The sequence below is a fragment of the Bactrocera oleae genome, chromosome 2 (genome assembly GCF_042242935.1).
Source record: "Bactrocera oleae isolate idBacOlea1 chromosome 2, idBacOlea1, whole genome shotgun sequence".
NCBI classification, from domain to species: domain Eukaryota; kingdom Metazoa; phylum Arthropoda; class Insecta; order Diptera; family Tephritidae; genus Bactrocera; species Bactrocera oleae.
The window spans coordinates 79,124,888-79,146,569 of record NC_091536.1 but is presented as its reverse complement, the minus strand read 5'-3'; the positions used below and the strand labels follow the sequence as shown (position 1 = coordinate 79,146,569).

At 38.4% G+C, this 21,682-nt stretch overlaps 2 protein-coding genes across 2 annotated transcripts; one reads left to right on the top strand and one right to left on the bottom strand.

Moving 5' to 3' along the window:
• Positions 1-1,094: 1,094 nt before the first annotated feature.
• LOC106615159 (glutathione S-transferase 1-1) lies at positions 1,095-3,155 on the top strand. The gene is made up of 2 exons (XM_014231246.3): positions 1,095-1,241; positions 2,387-3,155. Exon 2 carries the CDS (start codon positions 2,415-2,417, stop codon positions 3,042-3,044), a length of 630 nt encoding a protein of 209 aa, XP_014086721.1. The 5' UTR covers positions 1,095-1,241; positions 2,387-2,414; the 3' UTR covers positions 3,045-3,155.
• Cad89D (cadherin 89D) lies at positions 3,118-21,326 on the bottom strand. The gene is made up of 14 exons (XM_014231277.3): positions 20,711-21,326; positions 14,309-14,625; positions 13,788-14,243; positions 13,462-13,715; positions 12,761-13,397; positions 12,361-12,684; positions 12,141-12,307; positions 8,960-12,085; positions 8,798-8,866; positions 7,557-7,805; positions 5,982-6,446; positions 4,318-4,464; positions 3,687-3,944; positions 3,118-3,631 (listed from the first exon to the last, which is right to left on the bottom strand). Exons 1-14 carry the CDS (start codon positions 20,808-20,810, stop codon positions 3,310-3,312), a joined length of 6,891 nt encoding a protein of 2,296 aa, XP_014086752.2. The 5' UTR covers positions 20,811-21,326; the 3' UTR covers positions 3,118-3,309.
• Between the last annotated feature and the right edge of the window lie 356 nt (positions 21,327-21,682).

The window sequence follows — 21,682 nt, the reverse complement described above, 5'->3', positions numbered from 1 at the left end:
CTCATTGAACGATATCGCAAATGTTTTCGGAATTCCCATTTTATATTTATGTTAGATAAAAATATTTTTCTCTTATTGGGTGATGAATAAAGAGTAGTCAAAGGTATTTTATAAAATTGTGCAAAGTCTTAAACAATAATAATGTCCATAGGTATAAACGAACATTTGAGTGACCACTCAAATTTTAGTTTTGACCTTAAAGTTCATCGTAGAAATGTATTAAAGGAACGGTCAGAAATATCTTTTAACTTTTGTGATTTTTTTCTTTACTACTTAGTATAATATTAAGGTTCCCAACATAATGACAAATAGTGGTTGACATCCACTCTTATTATGTTGACTTCTATAGAAGGTATAGAAAGAACTTACTTTCAATAGACTTCCGACAACAATTTATGTAAGCCATCTATTAACTTATAATATCAGTTATAGTTTCTAAGTTAAAATCGGCACTTATTAGTCATATTAATTTATTTTTTTATAATAATGTTTTAATATTTATATCCTGAACAGGGTATAATAAGTTTGCCACAATGTTTGTAATACCCAAAAAGGACAGAGACAATATAAAGTATTTACAATACATATATGTATGTATAAATGATCAGATATATGTGCGAATTAGTCTCTCAGTTTTTGAGACATCGATTTGAAATTTTGCATCTGTTCTTTTCTCCCCAACAAGCTACTCATTTGTCGGAAAAGTCAATATCGGACCACTATAGCATATAACTGTCATACCAACTGAACGTTCGGAATATAAGTTGAGGTTTTTTTTGTTTTTAATTTTTTTAGGCTGACATGTTATCTTCGAAAAAATAAGAAACTGTATGAAAAAAATTGTAGTACTATAAATATCTCATTATACCATTCAGTGTCTGAACTGAAATAAAAAGTTTTTTTTAAATAATATTTTCTTTGGAATTTCTTGCCTTAGTCATTTTATGTTTTCCTGATTATTGCATTTTTATGCATACAAAAATATATTTTACTGATAACGGTGAAGCTATTTTTGCTTTTTTTCATTTTGCGGTAAGAGAAAAATTTCAAAGAGAAACTTATTTTCAGAGTTGATCTCTTAAAAATCGAACACTGTGCTCAAACAGTGTGTCATTCACGCCAGTGGCTTAGACCGGCAGTCGCTTGTGGATAAAAGCCAAACGTAAGTTGACTATAAAAGGCCAACAACTCGCCGCTACGACATCAGTTATTAATTCCCCGTTCAAGTTTAAACACTTAAGGTAAGTTTGAAGTTTAAGAGTTAAGAGCAAAGCCGATTAGAGTGTTTTAAAGTGTATACTTAATTTTTTTTAAAGATATATAATAGTGCCTCAGTATGTGGTTAATGAGCGTTCGAAACAAAAAATAGCATGTGTGTATATATTGATTTTATTTAAAAATGTTATTGTGTAAAAAGTGAAAGAAAATCAGCGTGAAGGTAGTTGAGTAATACATATTTGTTGATTGAAAAGTTTGGTTACCAGATTTATGAGCGCTATAGACGAGCTGTGTGGGCTTGACACTGTAATTTAGCTTTTGTTGGTAGTGGAAATCTTCTAGTAAAAATTACAGTTACGTTCTTTTGTTCTAGAATAAAAACGGAAAATATGATGAAGTATGCCAAAAACTTTGTTTGATTTCAGAAAACCTACAATAAACGAATGACTAATGACGAATAAATATACAAATAAGACTCTGAGCAGATACAAAGCTCTAAAATTACTTCGAAAACTGTATCTTTTACTACAGATACATACACACACATTTGCATACTAAAACAATTAACGTTAACTATTTTACTAGCTACCGTTTAGCTTTTTAATCCCCCTCCGTTTGAAGCGTGAATATTATGATTGAAACTGTTTGTACTTTTTTCCTACATAATACACGTAAGCAATTTGCTAAATGACTAAACTAAAGGCTATCGTAAGCATAACGAAAATCTTCGTCTTCATTAGGGTGGTTTTTATTTTTTGCTTAGCCTGAGGGTAAAATTTGTAGATTATAATAAAAGAAAATTTTTTTTAACATCTAAATGCTCACTTTTAAAGTAAATTTCGAGTTTTTTTGTTAAAAAAATTTTTTTTTTGGTTTAAACTCTTCACATTTATATAAAAATTACCGAATTTGACGGTTTTGGACTCAAAATTTATTTTAACGCTTAAGAAAAGCATGTTGTCGTTTAAGATTTTTTTTAAAACTGCAATAATGACCACAAACAATTTTTTTAAGTTGTTAATTTTAACTCGAAATTTACTTTAAAAGTGATTTTTTTTTTATATCTACAAATTCGATCTTCAGGCTAAGCAAAAAAAAAAACCTTTTTCGCTCCACCCACCCTTGTCTTCATACATTTCTGTAATAAAACATCTCTCTCCCATTCCAGCATTTACCAAAAACAAAACAGTAACAAAATGGATTTCTACTACACCGCTGGCTCCTCACCTTGCCGTGCCGTCATCATGACCGCCAAAGCACTCAACGTCAACTTGAATAAGAAGAACCTGAATCTAATGGCCGGCGAGCACTTGACACCAGAGTATCTGAAAATCAATCCACAGCATACCATACCCACTTTGGTGGATAACGGTTTCGCTCTATGGGAGTCGCGCGCCATTATGGTCTATCTTGCTGAAAAATATGGCAAAGACGACACGTTGTACCCCAAGTGCCCGAAGAAGAAGGCCGTGATCAATCAGCGTTTGTACTTCGACATGGGCACACTGTATAAGAGCTTCGCCGACTACTACTATCCGCAATTATTCGCTAAGGCACCGGCTGATCCCGAGTTGTACAAGAAAATAGAGACGGCCTTCGAGTTGTTGGACACCTTCTTGGAAGGTCACAGCTATGTCGCCGGCGACGCACTCAGCTTGGCTGACATAGCAGTTGCAGCAACGGTGTCCACATTCGATGTGGCCGGTTTTGACTTCAGCAAATATGCTAATGTGGCTAAGTGGTATGCTAATGCCAAGCGGGTGGTTCCCGGCTTCGATGAGAACTGGCAGGGTTGCTTGGAGTTCAAGGCTAAATTCTTCCACTAAATACTCGTACAAATCTAGGCTGTAGCTTGTTGGAATTGTGTGCTTATTATTACTTATAATTGAAAGACAAATGTATTATTTGAATAAATATGTATTATTTTTTTAAGAATATTTTTGGTAAAATTGTATTTATTGCACTATCTACCACAAACCAACAAATACTCTTGTAACAGGTACTTTGCTCCTAAATAGAATAGATTTCATAAACTAAATATACATACATACAAATTGTATAAGCTTTATGGAGAACACTTTTTCCATTGCACTAAAAAATCGAACTGGACTTCGTATAGTCCATCGGCCGTCGAAACGATTGCTCCAAGTTGTGCAGACGCTCCTCCAGATCGTTCATGGAGTTGCGCAGTATATGACCGCGCGGGCGCAGCGAAATCTGCGGCGAGTGCTGCACCAAGTCATCCTTAACGCCGGAGAAGGAGTGTCGCACGCCCGAGCGTTTCTCGAAGTTCGTGTTTTGATAGTCGTGTCGGTGGTGATGATCGCACAATGAGCTATGCAAGCCATGCGAGCTGCGGCAATTGGATGCCACCAGGGGCTCGTCATTTTTAAGCGAGTCCTCGTAATTGTCACTTTAAGTGAATAGAGCGTGAGTGTGTATTGGAAGGATATATTTCTCTCAATTACCTGCTGTCGTTGCCGATCGGTGCCGTGCCGCTACCGCTACCGCCACTCGCACTTATATTGTTGTTGTTGCTGTGCTTATGTTTGCCATGTCTGGGGCAGAGCAGTTCCGATGCATTCAGCTTCTGCGAATGCTGCGAACTGGTTTTGAAGGAATCCGGCGATGTTTCGTACAACTCCCGACTGCTGCGAAAGTCGACGCCCGAATCCTGACCGTTCGAGTGCAGCGAAAACATGGAGGTCTCGTATGCGCTGGGTGCACTACGAAAAGTAGTAAATTTGCATTCTTTAGGGCAACATATATATATACAACAACATATATGTATATAAATATTTTTATCTGCAAGCAAGTATATACTACAATATATGTGTATGTATATATACTATATACTTTAGGCATATGCAAGCTTTTAACTTAGATATTTGTTTGCAATTGCGGTAAAACCCATATTTCTATTGCACATTTGCATTGATGCATGTATGTATGTATATCCTAGGTACAGCATTCCAATCGAGTATAATATATGTGGTAAATGCATACATACATACATACAAATATGCATGTAAAGGCTAACGATTTTATCTTACTTTTAAATGTTTGTGTTTTGTTGTTGTTTTTTCTATGTGAACTTACAGATTATTCACTGGTTGGCATACATTGTACGAGAGCACGAATGGCAGCGACGTGGGTTCGTTCTCCATTGTTGTACATCGATTGCTTGCCGCTAACTTGGCAACGGACTTGGGAAGTGGCACATCGATATATTCACGCTGTCGTTGACTGTCGAAGGAAAAATAAAAAAATTATAATAATTTTGTCATGTATATGTACTCTCGTACATATGTATGTATTTTAGACATCTATAGTAATATATATTTTGAAAGCGGCTTCTCATTGTCTTCGACAAAAAAAAAATTGTAAATATTTCTTAAGAATATTTTTTATTGTAAAGCAAAGCTGTTCAACATTCGGTTATGCCCTCTTAAAGCAGTTAATTAAGATATAATTGCCGATTAGACCTTGGAAACTTTTTGACCGAATTTTTTATGAAATCGAGAGTAAACTTTAAGTATGAATTTTAAGTAACACTTAGCGACTGTTGTACACTATTTTTATGAGAAACTCTTTTGTGTAAAGTATATACTCAAATGTACCGGTAATATTCAAGATAGCTTTCTCTTTAACTACACTAGTATCTACACTGTATAACTTTCAGATTTATACAAGTATGAAATGGTGAGTTTGTAAGCTTCGGAGCTTTTTGCATGGCTTTGAACTTTATCTCTTTTATGCTGTATCAAAACAATACTTTTAAATAGGGCTCAGTCATGATCACTAGATCTCTTTTACACGGAGTTAGTCGAAATGGATTCTAAAGTCATACTTTTGTTCGATACCATGAAAATCTAAAAAATGCTATGTAAGAATATGTTAAAAGCAAATCACATTGTTTTGATAATTGAACGATAGTTGCTTGTAAATTCGAACACAGGAAAACCACAGATATGAAGGATAAGAGAGTAAAGTCTGCGAAACTAGTCTATTATGAAAGCAAGTTGGTTTTATACACTGAGCGGATAGTAAGTTTGCCAGAAAGTTTGTAACAACCCGCCGGAGATCTCACATGTGATCAGCGTGACGAGCTGAGTCGATTTAGTCCTGTCTCTCTGTATACATGTACGCGAATCAGTCTTTCAGTTTTTGAAATGTCGATACGAAATTTTGCACACGGTCTTTTCTTTTCAAGAATCTGCTTATTTGTTGAAACCGTCGATATCGGATCACTATAGCATATAGCTGTCATACAAACTGACCGATCTAAATCAAGTTCTTGTATAGAAAACTTTTTATTTGATAAGATGATCTGCAAACAAATTGTTCAGAACGGACCTCTATAGCATATAGCTGTCACTCAAACATTTTATTATATATGAATTGTGACTGTGACGGGTATTAAGAGGGTTTAAAGAGAGAAAAAAACTGGCAAGGGTTCTCGACTATCGTTCCAATTAGATATTTCAGGGGTTTACTTAGTATGTAGTATATGACATATGTGCAACTGTTTGCTATATGTTATCCCATATTTTTTATTCGGATAATTTTCAATATTTGCTTTCACAGGCTGCACCTATTTTACTTGCTCTGGAATGCCCCTAATACAACTGTAAATATTTGTTTGTACTTGCACCCATTCAGGTCTGACCCAAATTTGACGATACGAGTTTACTACATACGATATAAAGAGTTGAAGGTGTCTTCTGTTGCAATAAGCTGATCTAATTCTGGTCTAGACTTACTCTGCATGATGTTGGTGGGACACTTGCTGTTGCTGCTGCGCATGTCCACTCTGAGTGTAGTGATTGAGATGCGAATGAAGCGCGTGATTATGGCTATGCGGATGATGGTGTGAATGCTGGTGTGGATGCAATGATTGCAACTGATTATGTTGCTGCTGTTGATGTTGTTGGTACTCACTATGCGGTGAAGCGGCAACAGCCGTAGATGGTGTCTGCGATGAGGACGAACACACCGACTCTGGAATGAAAGAACTTGTGGTCTTGACTGACTTACCGCAAAGCTGTACTTGTTGTTGTTGCTGCTGTTGCAATTGCTTATTCTGATGTTGTTGCTTATGTTGCAACTGGCGCTGGCGATTGTGATGTTGGCGGCAGCTGCCGGCAACCGCTAGGCCAGTACGTGCAACACTGTAAGTGAGACCGGTTTCCGATGAGGGAAATTCCGGCTGTGTCCAAGTGGTGCTGCTAATAAGGCGGCCAGTGAACAGTGAACAGTGATCGGTAATCGGCGATTGACAGGCGGCAAAGTGATGGTTGTTGTTGTTGTAGTTAAATGTGCATTTTAATGAGCATATAAAATAGGTGTGTGTGTGTGATTAAAGTGGGCACAAATAATTTGTTTTTTTCTTAAAGCTGTATACCAATATATAATATAAGCACATACATATGTATGTACAAACACAAATCTATATACATACATATATACGTATTTTTATAAATTACTTGTTCTATATGGCTCTAAGCAGTACTGTACATTGTACTAGTGGTCTTGGCCTCAAACATGACTTTGGTCGCACTTGCGCACAAACAGGTTGGCATTGAGGCGCTTGAATAAATGTCGTGGGCAAAAGAAACACCACAAATATGGGTTGCACATGTTACCAATGAATCGTTTGGTAGCATGCCTTCAACTGCCACACATTGCGCTGTAATAGATGAGTGGTTGTTGTTACGATTGTTATTTGTTGTCGTTGTTGTTGTTGTATCTCCTTATGTGCATGGTCTTTTACAGTTATAAATTTTTGTGTACGAGTTCGAATGCCAGAAACAGGCAGGCCGACGATCTACCATAGACGTGAACTAGGCTCGCCAGCCTTGGCTAATAGATAATGAGTTCCTCTTAAGTGACGGCCATCCACTGCCCATCTAGCCATCTTGCCATGAAATGTGCGCAAAAATTTCTGGCATAATTAAGTGACGAACGAGAAATAAACAAACAACCAACTCGTTTCCATTACTTCACATTTATTGTTTCATGTGTTCAAAGAGTTCCTTATCTTGTACTAACATTAACTATGGCTAACCTACGGCTAAATATGCTTGTATATATGCTTGTATGTATGTATGTACTTATATGGCGACTAAACTACGCGTAATACCAGACAAATCTGCTCTGTTTTTTTTTCTCACACGCCACACATTCTCTCTGTGTGTGTGTGTGTGTGTGTATCAGTCTTAACATATTTCCACTTACAACAAAGCAACTTAAAATGCATGTAAATGCACGTTTGTGCGTATGTGTAAGTGAAAGAGTTCTTAACTTAATGTTAGTACCAATTGTGTTTTGATCTTTACCGTTTCTGCCGCAGACACAGGAAGCAAAGTGCTATCATCGTGGCTCCGATTCCGCATAGTACAATCAAGACAATGCTGACAATCTCCAAGCCGCTGATGAAGTTCCCCGAATGCGGTGTGTTATGCGTAAGTTGTCCAAATTCAGCGAGTTCTATGATACGTGGCATTAGTTTTTTGTTTTCGTAGTTGCCACTATTTCCTTGTTGCTGTTGCAATTGAAGAGCGTCTAGCTGTAGGCCAGCAAGCAGTCTAAAATATGGAAAACAATTAGTGTCGCAATTATAAATTCCAAATTGAGTTTAAATTCGTAACGGTTAAGTTACGTATACGCCAAGTAACATTCAGTTAAAAATGCTTAACATAAACTAATGTGGAGGGAACAGCGCAAGAAATTTTTTTTTTTTACAAATAAGCGAAAAGCAGAAAACGGACGAAACTAAGGTCTATTTAACTTTTTAAAATTCTGCGTCTTTGGTATGGTAAATGAACTGAAGACACTAGCCCGCATGCCAGAAGGCGCAATAAATCGTGAAACACCAACAGCAGATGCTTTGCACATCATAATTTGTATCAAAAGCTCAAAAATTGTGAACAACACCCTGTAAAGTGAGTTATAGCCATGTCGAGAGCCTTACATTTCGAAATGCGCTGTACTTAGGCTGTTTTACGAAGTCACTCCTATGTGATGTGCGATGTCAGTATATGGGTAATTGTCTAGGTACTTTTGTATCGAGGTATTTTTGGGAACAGTAATGGGTTTGAGAGTGCCAAATAGTGACGAACATAAAGGGTTACTACATTATCTCGTTTAACAACTTACAACAAGTGTTAAAAATAGTTGTGATGCCATGGATAGACAGAGTATGTGGTTAAGTATCATATTTTGTTCCAAGAGAACACAAAAAGTAAGAGAGGTATTAATGAACATATTTCAGCTAACGATCCTAAGTGAGATGAGATCTGTAGGACTCGGTTCAAGAGGGAATAAATGTGGAGTGAATATTATCTGCCGTTGTTATTGTTAAAATCGTTACCATCTTCAGTCAACTGCTGCTCCACATGAAGGAGGGTAATAAAAGAAGAAATATTCCAAAGGCTAGTTACGGCATAACTGCAACGTGTGAACACTCGAACGAAATGCTGGTTTAAATAGGAACCTACTTAGTCTACGCTAAACTTCGCTCAACTAATAATGGCAAAATTATTATTATGACTATTTCGATTATGCTAAAAACACTCACTCCTGCAGTTGCTCCATTTCCAAAATTGCATTGGTGCGGTAATCCACTGCATAAATATAGGTATCAGTGCTGTAAATATTAAAGGTAAAAATCGCATATGAATATACAAATAATTACATATATTGAAAAGTTTCATTACAAATTAAAACAAATTTCACTTACGCCGGTTCTAGTCCGCCTACATGTGGTTCTAACAGACGCACACGCACGTCCATTTGAATAGCCTCACTAAGAACCTGCATTAGCGCATCGATTCGCTGCTCCACTTCTACAGGTTTTCCAGCGACCACAATACGTACTTGCCGAGCCTCGTCGATGATGTACACAAAAACGTTTGCGATACTGCTGCGTCCATCGTCAGCGCCTCCACGATCCGTAGCTTTCACATCGAACCCATAGACGCGCTGATCCATCGGTATAATACCAATAAGACGTATTTTGCCCGTCAACTCATCGATGCCAAATAGTCGGGAAGGCTCATTTAACAAACGGTAACGTATTTCAGCATTTAATCCATCGTCTGCATCGAATGCCATCACTATCGTGACCGGGTAACCAAAGGTAGCCGTGCGCGGCACTACTGCAATAATGGCCTGGCCGGCGGACTTGAATCGCGGTTCATTATCGTTCTCATCTTGGATGTTTACAATAATGCGACATTCGTTCGGATCCAAGCCGTCGACTCGCTCGTCAGTAACAGGATATGAAATACGCGCATAATTGCGTGGTTCACGATTGAGGCGATCCGCTCGCACACGTAACTGATATCGGCTTTTGAGTTCACGATCGAAAGATTTTAAGGCAAATAACGTGGTGGTCTTGGGATCTAATTCAAACACTGGTTGGGCATCGAAATTCTCTTCATCATTCTCTTCAATAACCAAGCTCCAACGGAAGACTTCTGGATTAAGTCCATTAGTGATGTTGATTTTAATTAGCTGTAAAGGAGCGATATTATTCTCTAGCACTTGAACTTCGTGGTACTGGTGTTGAAATATGGACACGTTGCGTTGTTCATTAGGTGGGTCTATATCATCTGTGGTGGGCTCTGTGACAGCTTGCCCTTGCAAATTGATCAGTACTACGGCGGTCGATGAATGAGCCGGACTGCCTAAGTCCGAGGCAACCACGGTCACATTTAGGTGCTCATAATCATTGTAGCTGCGAAAACTTGCTACAGTTGTGATCGTGCCGTCACGTGAATCTATTTGGAATATGGGATTGTGTATGTCTTGGTGTAGTATGGAGTAGAGCACTAAGCCATTACCGTTACCAACATAATCTTTATCAATAGCATTCACTTGCTTCACAAACATGCCTGGCTTTGTACTGCGATCAAGATAAGCTTTGTAGATCGGCAAAGTTAATGTGCGATCTGTTAGATCGGCAATATATTTTTCCGCGTTCTCTACATCATCGTAGCCTATAAATTCAGGCTTATTGTCATTGATGTCTATAACGTTAACTTCTATATCAACTGTGCTGGACATACGATACAGTGGTTCGGCATTATCTGTGGCAATAACTTGAAAATTATACTTGGGATGTACTTCCCGATCCAACAAGCCAGTGATCTTTAGTACTCCGGAAAGTTGTTTAATTTTGAAGGGCAAATCGATTGCACTTAGACTGTATGATATGTTTGCGTTTTCACCATAATCCAGATCCACAGCCAACACCTGACCCAAAACACTGTCTTTATATTCGCCCTCTTCCGTATCGAAACTGTACCATGACTTTTTGAAAACAGGCGCATGATCATTGACATCGACTACTGTAAATCGTAAACAAGTAACATCCCTAAGTCCATCAATATCAGAGGCGGTGAGGTTTAGAAGCATATCAAGATTTGCGGCTAACGGATAATTGACGGTCAACTCACCACTGAGCTTGTCAATAGCAAAATGCCTAGCCCCGGTAAAGCGTGCTGAAAATTGTGCACCCACTATGGGCCGATCTACATGTTCAGCGACCAGCTCGTAATGCACGACCGCATTGTTGCCATAATCTTCATCACTCGCCATAACTTGCAGCACTTTAGTGGTGATGGGCGTGTTCTCATATATAGCAAACAGCGGACATTTCATAATTGGACTTTGTCCAGTTCCACGACTTAAGCGTTTACGCAGAGGTCGTCCACGCTGTTGGCGTACATCTACGAAACTGTTATTAAAACTAAACTCAGAACTGAGACGTGGTGAGCCTGGTATATGATAGGGTGGTGCAATCATTGCCGATGACATCATGCCCATCATTTGAATTGCTGAGTTGTCCACAAAGTATATTTCCATATCGGTGGTGTATTCGCGTATCTCCACCTTCGACTCCTTAAAGACGGAGATGCGTTCAAAAATAGGCGCGTGGTCATTAACATCGGCCACAAGTATATTGAGATGGGTATAGGTGGTCAAACCGCCAGTATCGATAGCGATTAGTTTGAGCTTATAAATCTGATCTTTTTCGCGATCCAACGGTCGCTTGCCACTGTAGGTGACACGGAAGTATGGACCGCTTGTCAGTCTTATATCAGATTGCATAAGCATATTTTGCATTTCGACGAACTTAAACTCTTCGTTCCATTGATCGGTCAAATTAAAAACGTTGAAAGTGGCTGGTGTTTGTAGCGCGTGTCGACTTTTATTATGCGCTTCATTGCTGGCATTGTAGAAATCAATAGTGAATTGGTCGCTATAGTCACCTTGCAGTATTAAGCGGAATTCGGCGTTCTTACCCAAATCAGCATCGGTAATTAGAATCGGCTGATTGACAGAAATCTCAGTGCCGCTAATACTATTCTCATTGATTAGTCCCACATAAGACAAGCTATTAAACTTGGGCGCATTGTCGTTCACGTCATCCACTTCGACAGTCACTTGGTATATACCGGCACCACTGACTAAGCCGGTTGTGTACTCAACGATCACCGTTAGATCATACTGATCCTTTTCTTCGCGATCAAGACCGGTTAGTGTGAGCAGTGTGCCATCTTCGGCGATGCTGATTTTGTTAACCACTTCCTGTTGGTTCGCAATGATATATCGTAATTTCAGATTTGAGTCACTGGCCAGACGTCGAGGAGAGCGCATGCGTGCTGAGGATGTATTGCGACTGCGGCTGCGACTGCGAAAGCGACTACCCATTGTCACATTGCTGGCAGTCTGGAATTGGCGATAGGTGCCCAATTCGTTGTTCAGCACGTTAACGCCGTTTTTATACAGCAGCTGACCAATAATGCCGCCGACGAGATTCTCCTCGATATGAAAGTGAATTACATTCATATTGATTTCCCTGCGTCAAAAATTAAAATTAATAAAGCTGTTAAATTGTTTAGACAAAAGCTTACTCGATAACGGGTCGCATGGGAACCTTATTCTCGGGTTTCATGACAACATGTATGGTGACATTGGTTATTAGTACGCCTTCATCGGTGAGCTCGATAGGGGTAGGTGCCGTGGTGGTAGGTGGTGAGCTACGCGACATGATGAGCGCTTTGGTGGAATTGGCAAAAAGCTAAAAGTTCTAGAATTAGTAAAAGAGATAAATGGAAACGGCTTGTCACTCACATAATTGGCTACCGCTTCGAATAAGTACACCTTTCGTGTGAATTCCGATAATTCGCGTATAACCGTAATAATTCCGGAACGTTCCTCGATGGCAAAAGGCACGCCCTCGGAATAGGTGTGCAATAGATCATACATAATTTCATCTTCTCCTTCGTAGATGAGGCTGGTACGTACCTGTCCTACAGAGGTACCTAAGGGAGCATTAGAGCCTACCCAGAATTCATACGGTGCACCAACAAAATCAATCGCTTGATCATCAATTGTTGCATAAACCTCAATCGTAATGACGGCTAACGAAAAACGACGCTCCGATGGGTTAATGGGCTGAAATAAAATTTTTTAGTTTCAGTAAATTTTTATAATTATATAGTTATATGCATAAAAATATATTATATTTCACCTGATCGCTGGCCTCCACAAATACCGCTATCCGTCCACGTCTTAACGGTCCGTTCACGTAAATTGTGCCGTTTTTCGTATCCAGTTGAAATGGTATATAACCGCTGCCCTTCGGTCGTTGTAGCTCGTATAATAGTAAGCCGTTCGGCCCCTCATCTGGGTCCAATGCAACTACTTGCCCCATTTTGTACCCCACTGGCGCTGTTATGGGTACCTTGAACTCGTATAGATTGCCATTTTCGAATTTGGGTGTGTTGTCATTTGTATCGAGCAACGTAATATCGACTTTGACTTTACTCGGACCAGGCTTGCGCAAATTGACGTCTGACATATAAGGTGGATGGCGTTCAATTGCCTCCACCATAAGATGCAAGGACTTGCGTTGCTCACGATCAAGCAGTCGGTCATCGTTAACGGTGATCCAACCGGTTCTGGCGTCAATACGAAATGCATCCGCTGCTTTCGGCTCTTCGGTTAGTTGATATAAAAATTCGGCATTCTCGCCTTGATCACGATCGATGGCATTCACTTGGAGCACGCTAAAACCAGTGGGTAAGTTTTCAACAATGGAGATGTTGTAGAAATCTGCTTCGAATTCTGGTATGTTGTCATTGAGATCGAGAACCTCCACTTCGATTCTATGAAAACGGAAATATCAAAAATTGAATTAAAAGTGAAAGAACAACATTAAATTTGTCATGCCTGGCAACAGCCTTCCTCAAAGGATTTTCACGTTGGCGCGCCTCCACCTGCAGCACGAATGTATTTCCTGGTAAACTCTCTTCCTCCAAATCGACCTCTTTTTGGAGATACATGATGCCGTTGTTGGGGTTGATACGAAATAATTTACGCTCGTTGCCTGAAATGATCTCATATATTAGCGTAGCATTCAGTGAGTCCTGATCAAATGCCATGATCGGTGGAGAGAAGTAAAGTGGAACTCGGATGGGTATGCCCTAAAATAGTATAGAGAAGTAAATTGTTGTAACTGATGTAAATGTATCCATAAAATATGCACATCAACTCACCGTCATTGGATAAAACTCATTGATTTTCGTGCGATAAACGCCTTCGGTGAATTTCGGTGGCAGATCATCAACATCGCGTACATTAATAGTAATTGTTGTATTCACTTGGTTAGCGGGAGTGCCGCGATCCCATGCGAACAGCGGTAATTTAAAAAGCCGTATGCCATTATCGAAATCCAAGTCTTTCTTCAGTAGAAGCAGTGGGCGATGCGGGCTTTTTAAAGAAAAGTATGGACTGCCATCAGCCGATAGCTGTTCTGGCACTGTCGACATGCTGAAATGCACTTCCGAGTTGGGTGTATTCGGCTTATCACGATCGAACGCTTGTATGCCCTCGAAGACTATAGTGCCCGGCGGTGTATTCTCATCCACGTCAACGATGTAGGGTGTGTTGAGAAATTCCGGTGCGTTATCGTTGACATCTTCGATGTAAACGGTTATCGATATGTAACTGCCCTACAATTGAAGATTTTCAAGATTTTAAATTATGTTGTTAGTATTCATATGGAAAAATGGCTTACTTCTTCGAGCTTTTCATTTTTACCCGCACACACAACTCGAAATTTTAACAAATTGCGTGGCACATCACGATCCACCAAGTCTTCAATGGAACGTGTTAGAGAAATGCGCACCGTGGTCGTATTCAGTTCTGTGAGGCCAAAGTATTTGTGATCACCGGAATTGTCGACACTCCGTAATGCTATTGCAGAACGCGGGTAGGCGCGCAGCAGCAGTATTTCCTTGCCAATCTCAGCGTCCTCTCGTAGGCGTATGAAGCGCACACCTTCACTTTCCGCGGAGACGCCATCGTACATGTGGAAGGCGCACGCTGGTGTAGCTGTACGGAACAAAAGACATTAATTAGTTGAAACTTATTATAAGCAAAGCGCTTAAGCATTCTTATGTAGGTAACGATTTCAAAATAAGGAGAAACAAGTATTCGTTATGCGATCAACATTTGCCACTTTGATATTGGAAAAATCTCTTCAAGCCAAAATGCAAACAATTGGAATTTCTTTAAGGCGAATGTCTTGCAACTCCAAAATATTCATATTCATTTAGAAACACTAGTCTTGACTACTTTCAAATGTAACACACTGGACAACATATTTTTATTCTCATGTAGAGATGTACCATAACATTGTACATAGCGTAATCTTGAGTAAGTTAAAACTTAGATTTTTTTATCTTAAGAAGTTTTAAACTGTTCCGAAATTATCGAATTCTATATCCTAGTACATTAATATGAGTCCACTCTCGTTTGGTTTAGAATAAATTTTATGAAATAAACTATAGTGATCAGTAAGAATGCACATAATGACCAAAGAAGTTACGTCGTTCTTAGACTATTTCCTTCAATCACGTGAAGTAACATTCAGAACCGGAGTTTACTGGAGACCGCATTTCGTACTCATATGACTAAAATTTTGTAGTGAAGCCTTTTTTGAAGCTGAGATCAATTTCTCGAAATTACAATAGTAACTAAATTCATCTGAGATGGTATTAAGTGTGAGAAGAGAACGCAGTTTAAACACAATCAAGATGTTGAATTCTGTGTTGATTATGTTTTAGCTATGATATATCATCTGACCGAATTTGGCTCTTACTGATCCATTTAGTATGTTACAACCTTTTTTATGTTCGTGTGAAGTTTGATTTCTATATGTTAATTAGTGTGTGTTTGGCAGCGAAGAAAGAGTTGTTTGTGAATCAGCCTTAGTCCTTTTCAGGAGAGAGAGAGAAATTGAAGATTATTTAATTTAAATAATCAATAGCATTTCCTGTTCGATTTCTGTCAGAATTCTCTTGCTAGATAAAATTTGGAAATGATTAGCAGTACGAGTATATTAACAATTTTCCCAAATGCATAATGACTAACAACTCTGCTAACTAAAGATCTAATAATTGTCTGCTTAAGCAATCGCTAATTTGTGTCAGTAAAATCGAAAAAGTCTAACCAACATCTTACATATCAAGAATAACAAGAACAATGCGTGTAGAGTTGACCGTGCGAAATGCTTGCAACACTCACAAAGCTGTGCGAGCAACTTTTCCTTGTCAAGCACCACTACTATGTGTCAACAGTTGCAGTAGTTGCAGCAATAATCAAAATTGTGGCAGAAACGGCAAAAACGGCAAAAACTTTCTTTGTTTCGACTTGCGTTTTTTGCTGCGGTTTGGCTGCCAGTGGAAACTGCATGAACTCCCAAAGCCGTGTTGCACCAACAGTGTTCATACAAGCGGTAGGTGGCAAACCAACATTTGGGTGGGAATGAGTGGACGCAAGCAAACGGTTAAATCGGAGGAGCGTGGGCGTGTGTGTGTTTAATTGTGTGCTCTATCTGGTTGACTGGCATATGGTTGCACATAGCAATTTCGGTTTTTTCGCCACAACATTTTTCTTTTATTGTTGTTGCTGGTTTGTGAATTTTCCTCGACAATTTTTCACTCTTACTTGCTTTGCTGTTGTTTTTGTTACTGTTGTGGTGTGCCATATATATAAATATACGTGCGGGCCCATGTCTACTTGGCTCCTTCCGAAACAATGCCACAACAGTGGTGCGCTTGCTACTGCTTCAAATGAAACTGCAATGGCCACCGAACTGAAGGTGCAGCATTTTAATATTTTTCCCACCCTCGTGACATAATTAACCAATTTTTCCATATGGCATGAGTACAACAAGCAATTAGCATGCAAGCGCCTGCATACACACACACACACATACAACACTAAGATACATTTGCATGTACACTTGAGCGGAGGGTTCCAGTGGTGTTGCAGCAACGTTGATGATATTTTTATTGCTTTCGTGGTTTTTTGCTATTGTTATTGTTCTTTTTCACGTGCGGTTTTGATTTAAGCTAATCTATTCAAAGCAAATGCCTCTTGCATTCGAAGAATTGTTTCACATATGCAGCTGGTGCAACAATATGAGTGGTGGCAGGTTGTTGGCAACGCATTTGCAATGCTCTGTTGAGATATTGACACGCGACGCTCCACCAGTTGCTGACATCTTTTCCGGCAACTTCATTGTGAAATGCCTTACTTTTGGTGAAATCAAAAGATGCTTCTTTCTTTTCCGTGTATGTTGTTGGAACGTGTCTATATAATATACCATACATAGATAAGAGTCATACCTTGCATTTATGTGTATATGTAAAATAAATTAATTACAAAAAGAATTTGAATGCAACAACTTTTCATTATAACCTAGAAATATTTATGATTTTGGTTTAGATTTCGCTTCATTGAAGACAAGGTCTTCGCATTTCTATCTACACCCTATCAAGTAGATATATGTATATAAATGATCAGCGTAAGGAGCTGAGTCGATTAAGCTATGCTCGTTTCTCCGTCTCTCCGTCCGTCTGTCCATATGTCTGTATATACGCAAACTAGTCCCTCAGTTTTTGAGATAACGATCTGGCTGACATGAGACCATTATAGCAAATAGCTGCCATACAAACTGAACGATCGGGATCAAGTGCATGTAAGGAACCTTTTGTAGTTGTGAAGGTTATTACAGCTTCGGTGCAACCGAAGTTAATGTTTTTTGTTTATTTTTTATTAAATTTGATTGAGGAGTTTTTAGTTTAATCGTGTTTGTAATAATTTTGGTGTCCACTTTGACTTGTCTAACAAATGAAAACATCAGAATTTCCAATTAATTCCTTAACAATCAAGAACTCCTTAATGACTCAGCTATTTATAATCATGCTTCTCAAAGTGAATTAACCAAAAACAAGAAAATTATGTCAATTGCAATATTGAATATATAACAATTCATTTTTCATTTGTTGGGTCCTTATACCGTAGATAACCAATATTTAATATACTGAAATTATCTTTAATTTACTTTACCTATAAGTAACTTTGAATCCTGTACTGAAGAGAAAAATCATGCTTTTGGAATTTTATGGATGTAAGTTGTACGTATCGTATATTTTTAAAGAGAGATAATCAAGGCTTGAAGGTCATGTGTTCATCACAAAGAGATAAATACTCTCAAACGTATTGCAACATATACATACTTATTAAATTTTTACATTTTGATGAGAAAGAGTGATCGAATAGATAAATAAACAGTTCTGCGTGTGAATTTTGCTAGCTTCCGAACAAATATTGAAATTTTTTTACGAACGATACTCTTAGAAATACATTCAAATCAACTTAACAATAGTTTTCTAAAACATCGTTATGATATCTGATAATGGTATCTCAAAAGAAGAGAATAGAACTGCATAGGTCAAAAGAACGAATTGGAATAAAAAAGGATCCCTTTTCCGTCGAAATTTTTAGTTTTGGTTTAAAATACCGTTGTAGAAAATCAGCCATATGTGTTTGTTATTTTGTCTCTACGGATACAAATTAAGGCCCATTACTTGTCATCATAATTCTGAAAAGAAAACTACAGTTCATAATCGACAAATCAGCTGCTTTCTTCATTGTTTTCTTGATTTTACAAGTGCATAATTGCCTCTTAAAAAGTTTCAGCTATTTGGGTTGGAACAAAAAATCAAACGTGATCCAACAATGGAGCTTTTAAGAGGTTAGGGGTAGTCAGAATTTTCAAACAATCAATTTTTGCATTTTCGTTAAGTGTAATATCTTAAAAATATTCTCTGAAAATTTCAAGTTGATCCGATAATTACTTTTTGAGTTATTCGACAAATAACAAAGAGCGCTCGGGCACTTCAAAGCGCTCGGTAGCTCTAGTGTGAAACTTTAAATGCGTTTTCCACAAAACCATGATTTTTGAACTGGTGACAACTGTAACTCGAAAACCTCTTAGTAGATTTGAATGAAAATTATACAGCTTTTAGAATACATAATAAACTCGGGCCTGATCGAAGGATTTTTTTATTGATTCAAAAATTTCGTTTTTTTAAGATTAATTAACTGTTGATTTTTTCCCAAAAATCTAGAAAAAAATTTCCTGAGGCCGCCATTTTGTTAATTTTTGAAAAAAAAAGTTTCGATTTCGAAGTTCTATTTTAAAATTTTTTTATATATTCAATTGATTTTAGATGAATTTCCAAGGACTTATGATTGTCGCCGCAAGGACCTTTTTTGGAACTGGGTCAACACAGACAGCTATAACTTTGGAAATTAATATATTTTTTTTTGAAATTTTCGTGACTTCAAGTCAAAACATTGTATAATAATGCCATATTACTACTTTTGTAAATTAACATGACTTAATAGCAAAAAAAAAAAATTCTGAAAATTCTAATTTTTTCGTGTCTCTGACTACCCCTAACCCCTTAAACTCTCTAATGCCTAGTTTTCTTGCGTAAAGAACGCTATCTGGACTGTCTTGAAGACTTAGTTCAATAATAGAGCTTTAAAGCTTTAAAGTTTTCGACATTTTCTTAAGAAGGACATTGGGACATTGATTGAGCATGAACAAATTACTTCAACAATATTTAGAATGGTTGGTAATAACAATTTAACATATTTGATTGGGAAATATGTAAATCTCATTTAAAACTTTCAATACTTAAAGTTTAGCTTACTGAAGCACGATCAGTGTATTGAAAATTATTGTACATCAATTATACTTAAAATACTAGTATAACATATGTACTGAAGCAACAGAGAGGCACAAGACTTTATCTTGTTTGAAAATATTGTGTGTCCTGATGTTAGTCCAAGAATGCGTCACGAAGCAATTGTATCAGGTTTTTCTTGTTCGAAACCGTCACAAATGCTTGATTTTGATTGCAGAGAGATCAGAGAATTGATGTTAGCACAAAAAAATATTCATTAATATATAATTTGGCAGCATTCGGCTTAGGAACATAGAGAGAGTCATACAAAGATGACATTTTGCAGTGTTACATTTTGCTAATTTCGGAAAGGCTTTGTAAACAGATAAGATGAAATTTTTAACATTTTAACGATAGCGGATATGCTTTTTACAGCTATTATTATTCTTTGATTTGCAAAAACTTTAAGTTATTGCAGCTATCCACTTTCAAAAAATGCAATTAAAGATTAACTTTTGCAAACCGCTTCCGCCGATGAATTGCAGTCAACGATTCCAAACTGTGAAACTGCTGCTTTCCTCAAGTCACACCTTTCTGTTAAAAAGTGCAACCAGCAATTTTCATAATTTTAATTTACGTGCGCAGGAAATTGTGAAAATTTCAAACTAACCAGGCCGGCCCACTTGCCGACGGCGAAATGTTACAAATATACGTGAGTGCCGAACGCTTTCCTGCTTTAACCTGCTTGCGGTTCCCGAATGCGAGCGTGCGAGTTTCGTAAATCGGGTTCATAACCAAATAAACCACATATTGTGGCGGCAATTAAAAGTAGTTACTTTGTGTATGTGTGTGTTACATTGCGCGTTTTATTAAGGTGCCACACGAGCAAGCGTTAAACGGGGCATCTATAGGTACAACTGTATGTAAATGCGCTGTCAGTATGAAAAGACCAAAACAATTGAGCATGAGGTAAAAAAAAAAAATAAATGAAATTAAAATGATCACATAAAAGCGTAAAAAGAGTAGCAAAAGTCAAACAAGATGTGCGGCCATTTAATACAAAATGAGGTTATTTAACGGATCATTCAACAAAGTGGCAGCAATAGTTGTTTGTGATGGCCAATGCCACGGACGCCAGTGGTGAGCTGCGAGCGCGGGTGCCAGCTAATGGCTATGGTGAGTAAGCGCTGGCCATAAAAGTGCGTGCGCGCTGAATTAATGCGGACGCGCGCATACATGCGCAGATGATGATGATGTTACAATGCATGCACACACACACACACACACAAAACAAAGCTATATGCGCTCGGCGCTGCATGCAACACAGAAATATGCGACGATATTAAACAACAAATAGCTCTTAATTGCCACAATGAGCGAAATATATGGGGAAAATACGAATGTGGAAGGCAGCGCGCCGTCATTAAACTTGCCTCGCGCAAATCCCAAATTCGAGACATTTAAAACGATGCAATTACAGATGAATATAATCCACAGGTTCAATGTATCCTTTGCGCTTAAAAGCATTTGCATTTTTCAAACGCTCACTCAGCACTGTTGCACTTGTATTTTATTGCTTTGTTGTTGTTCGTTTATAGTTGTTGCCAATTAGCAGACGTAGTTAGTGACTTTAATTTACGATGCCAATTTGTGGTTTTTAGTAAATTTTAACTGCATTTCACTACACTTCAAATGGTTGGCAAGTTTAAGGTCACACCTTGCCCCGCGTTGATCCTTAAACGCTTCCAGCTACGCGCGTTTGCTGGCGACGGACAGCCGCTGTTTGTGGTATTTAATTTTACGGGTCAATTGCGGTGTCATCAGTCACTAAGTCACACACACATTTTAATCTTTCATTTCATTTTTAAACGCCTCAGGGGGAGACTCACTGAATATGGTTGTTGTTTTTTTGTATACTTTTTTTTTATTTTGTTATGCACTTTAAGCCGCAAGCTTAGTATTATTTGTGTGCGCGTTTGTTTGCTAGCAGTTGAAGTAATGACGATTTTACTGTGTACGCGCGCGCTTACTTACAACACGACCGCACGGGAACACGAACTAACTAAACTAAATCAGCGTTAGCCTGAGCAACTCCGGACTAGCTTCACGCCACGAATTACAGCAACGGCAGACAGCGACTAAATGTCGAAGTCGGCCTAACTAACTGGCTCATTCAACTGGTTGGTGTTGAGACGCGACGGCTTGCGCCCAGTTGCCGAGTTTTTTCGTGCTAGTGGTGTTGTTGCAATGGTTCATCATAAGCTACGACGCATCGCCGTGTCGGCAAGATCGCCCACTTGCGGTTACATATGGCGCAGGTGAGCGTAAGAGAGGAAGCACCGTTGCATTTTGCAGCAAGTACCCGCCACTTCTGGCACGGACTACAGCTGAGACTTGTGGCAGCG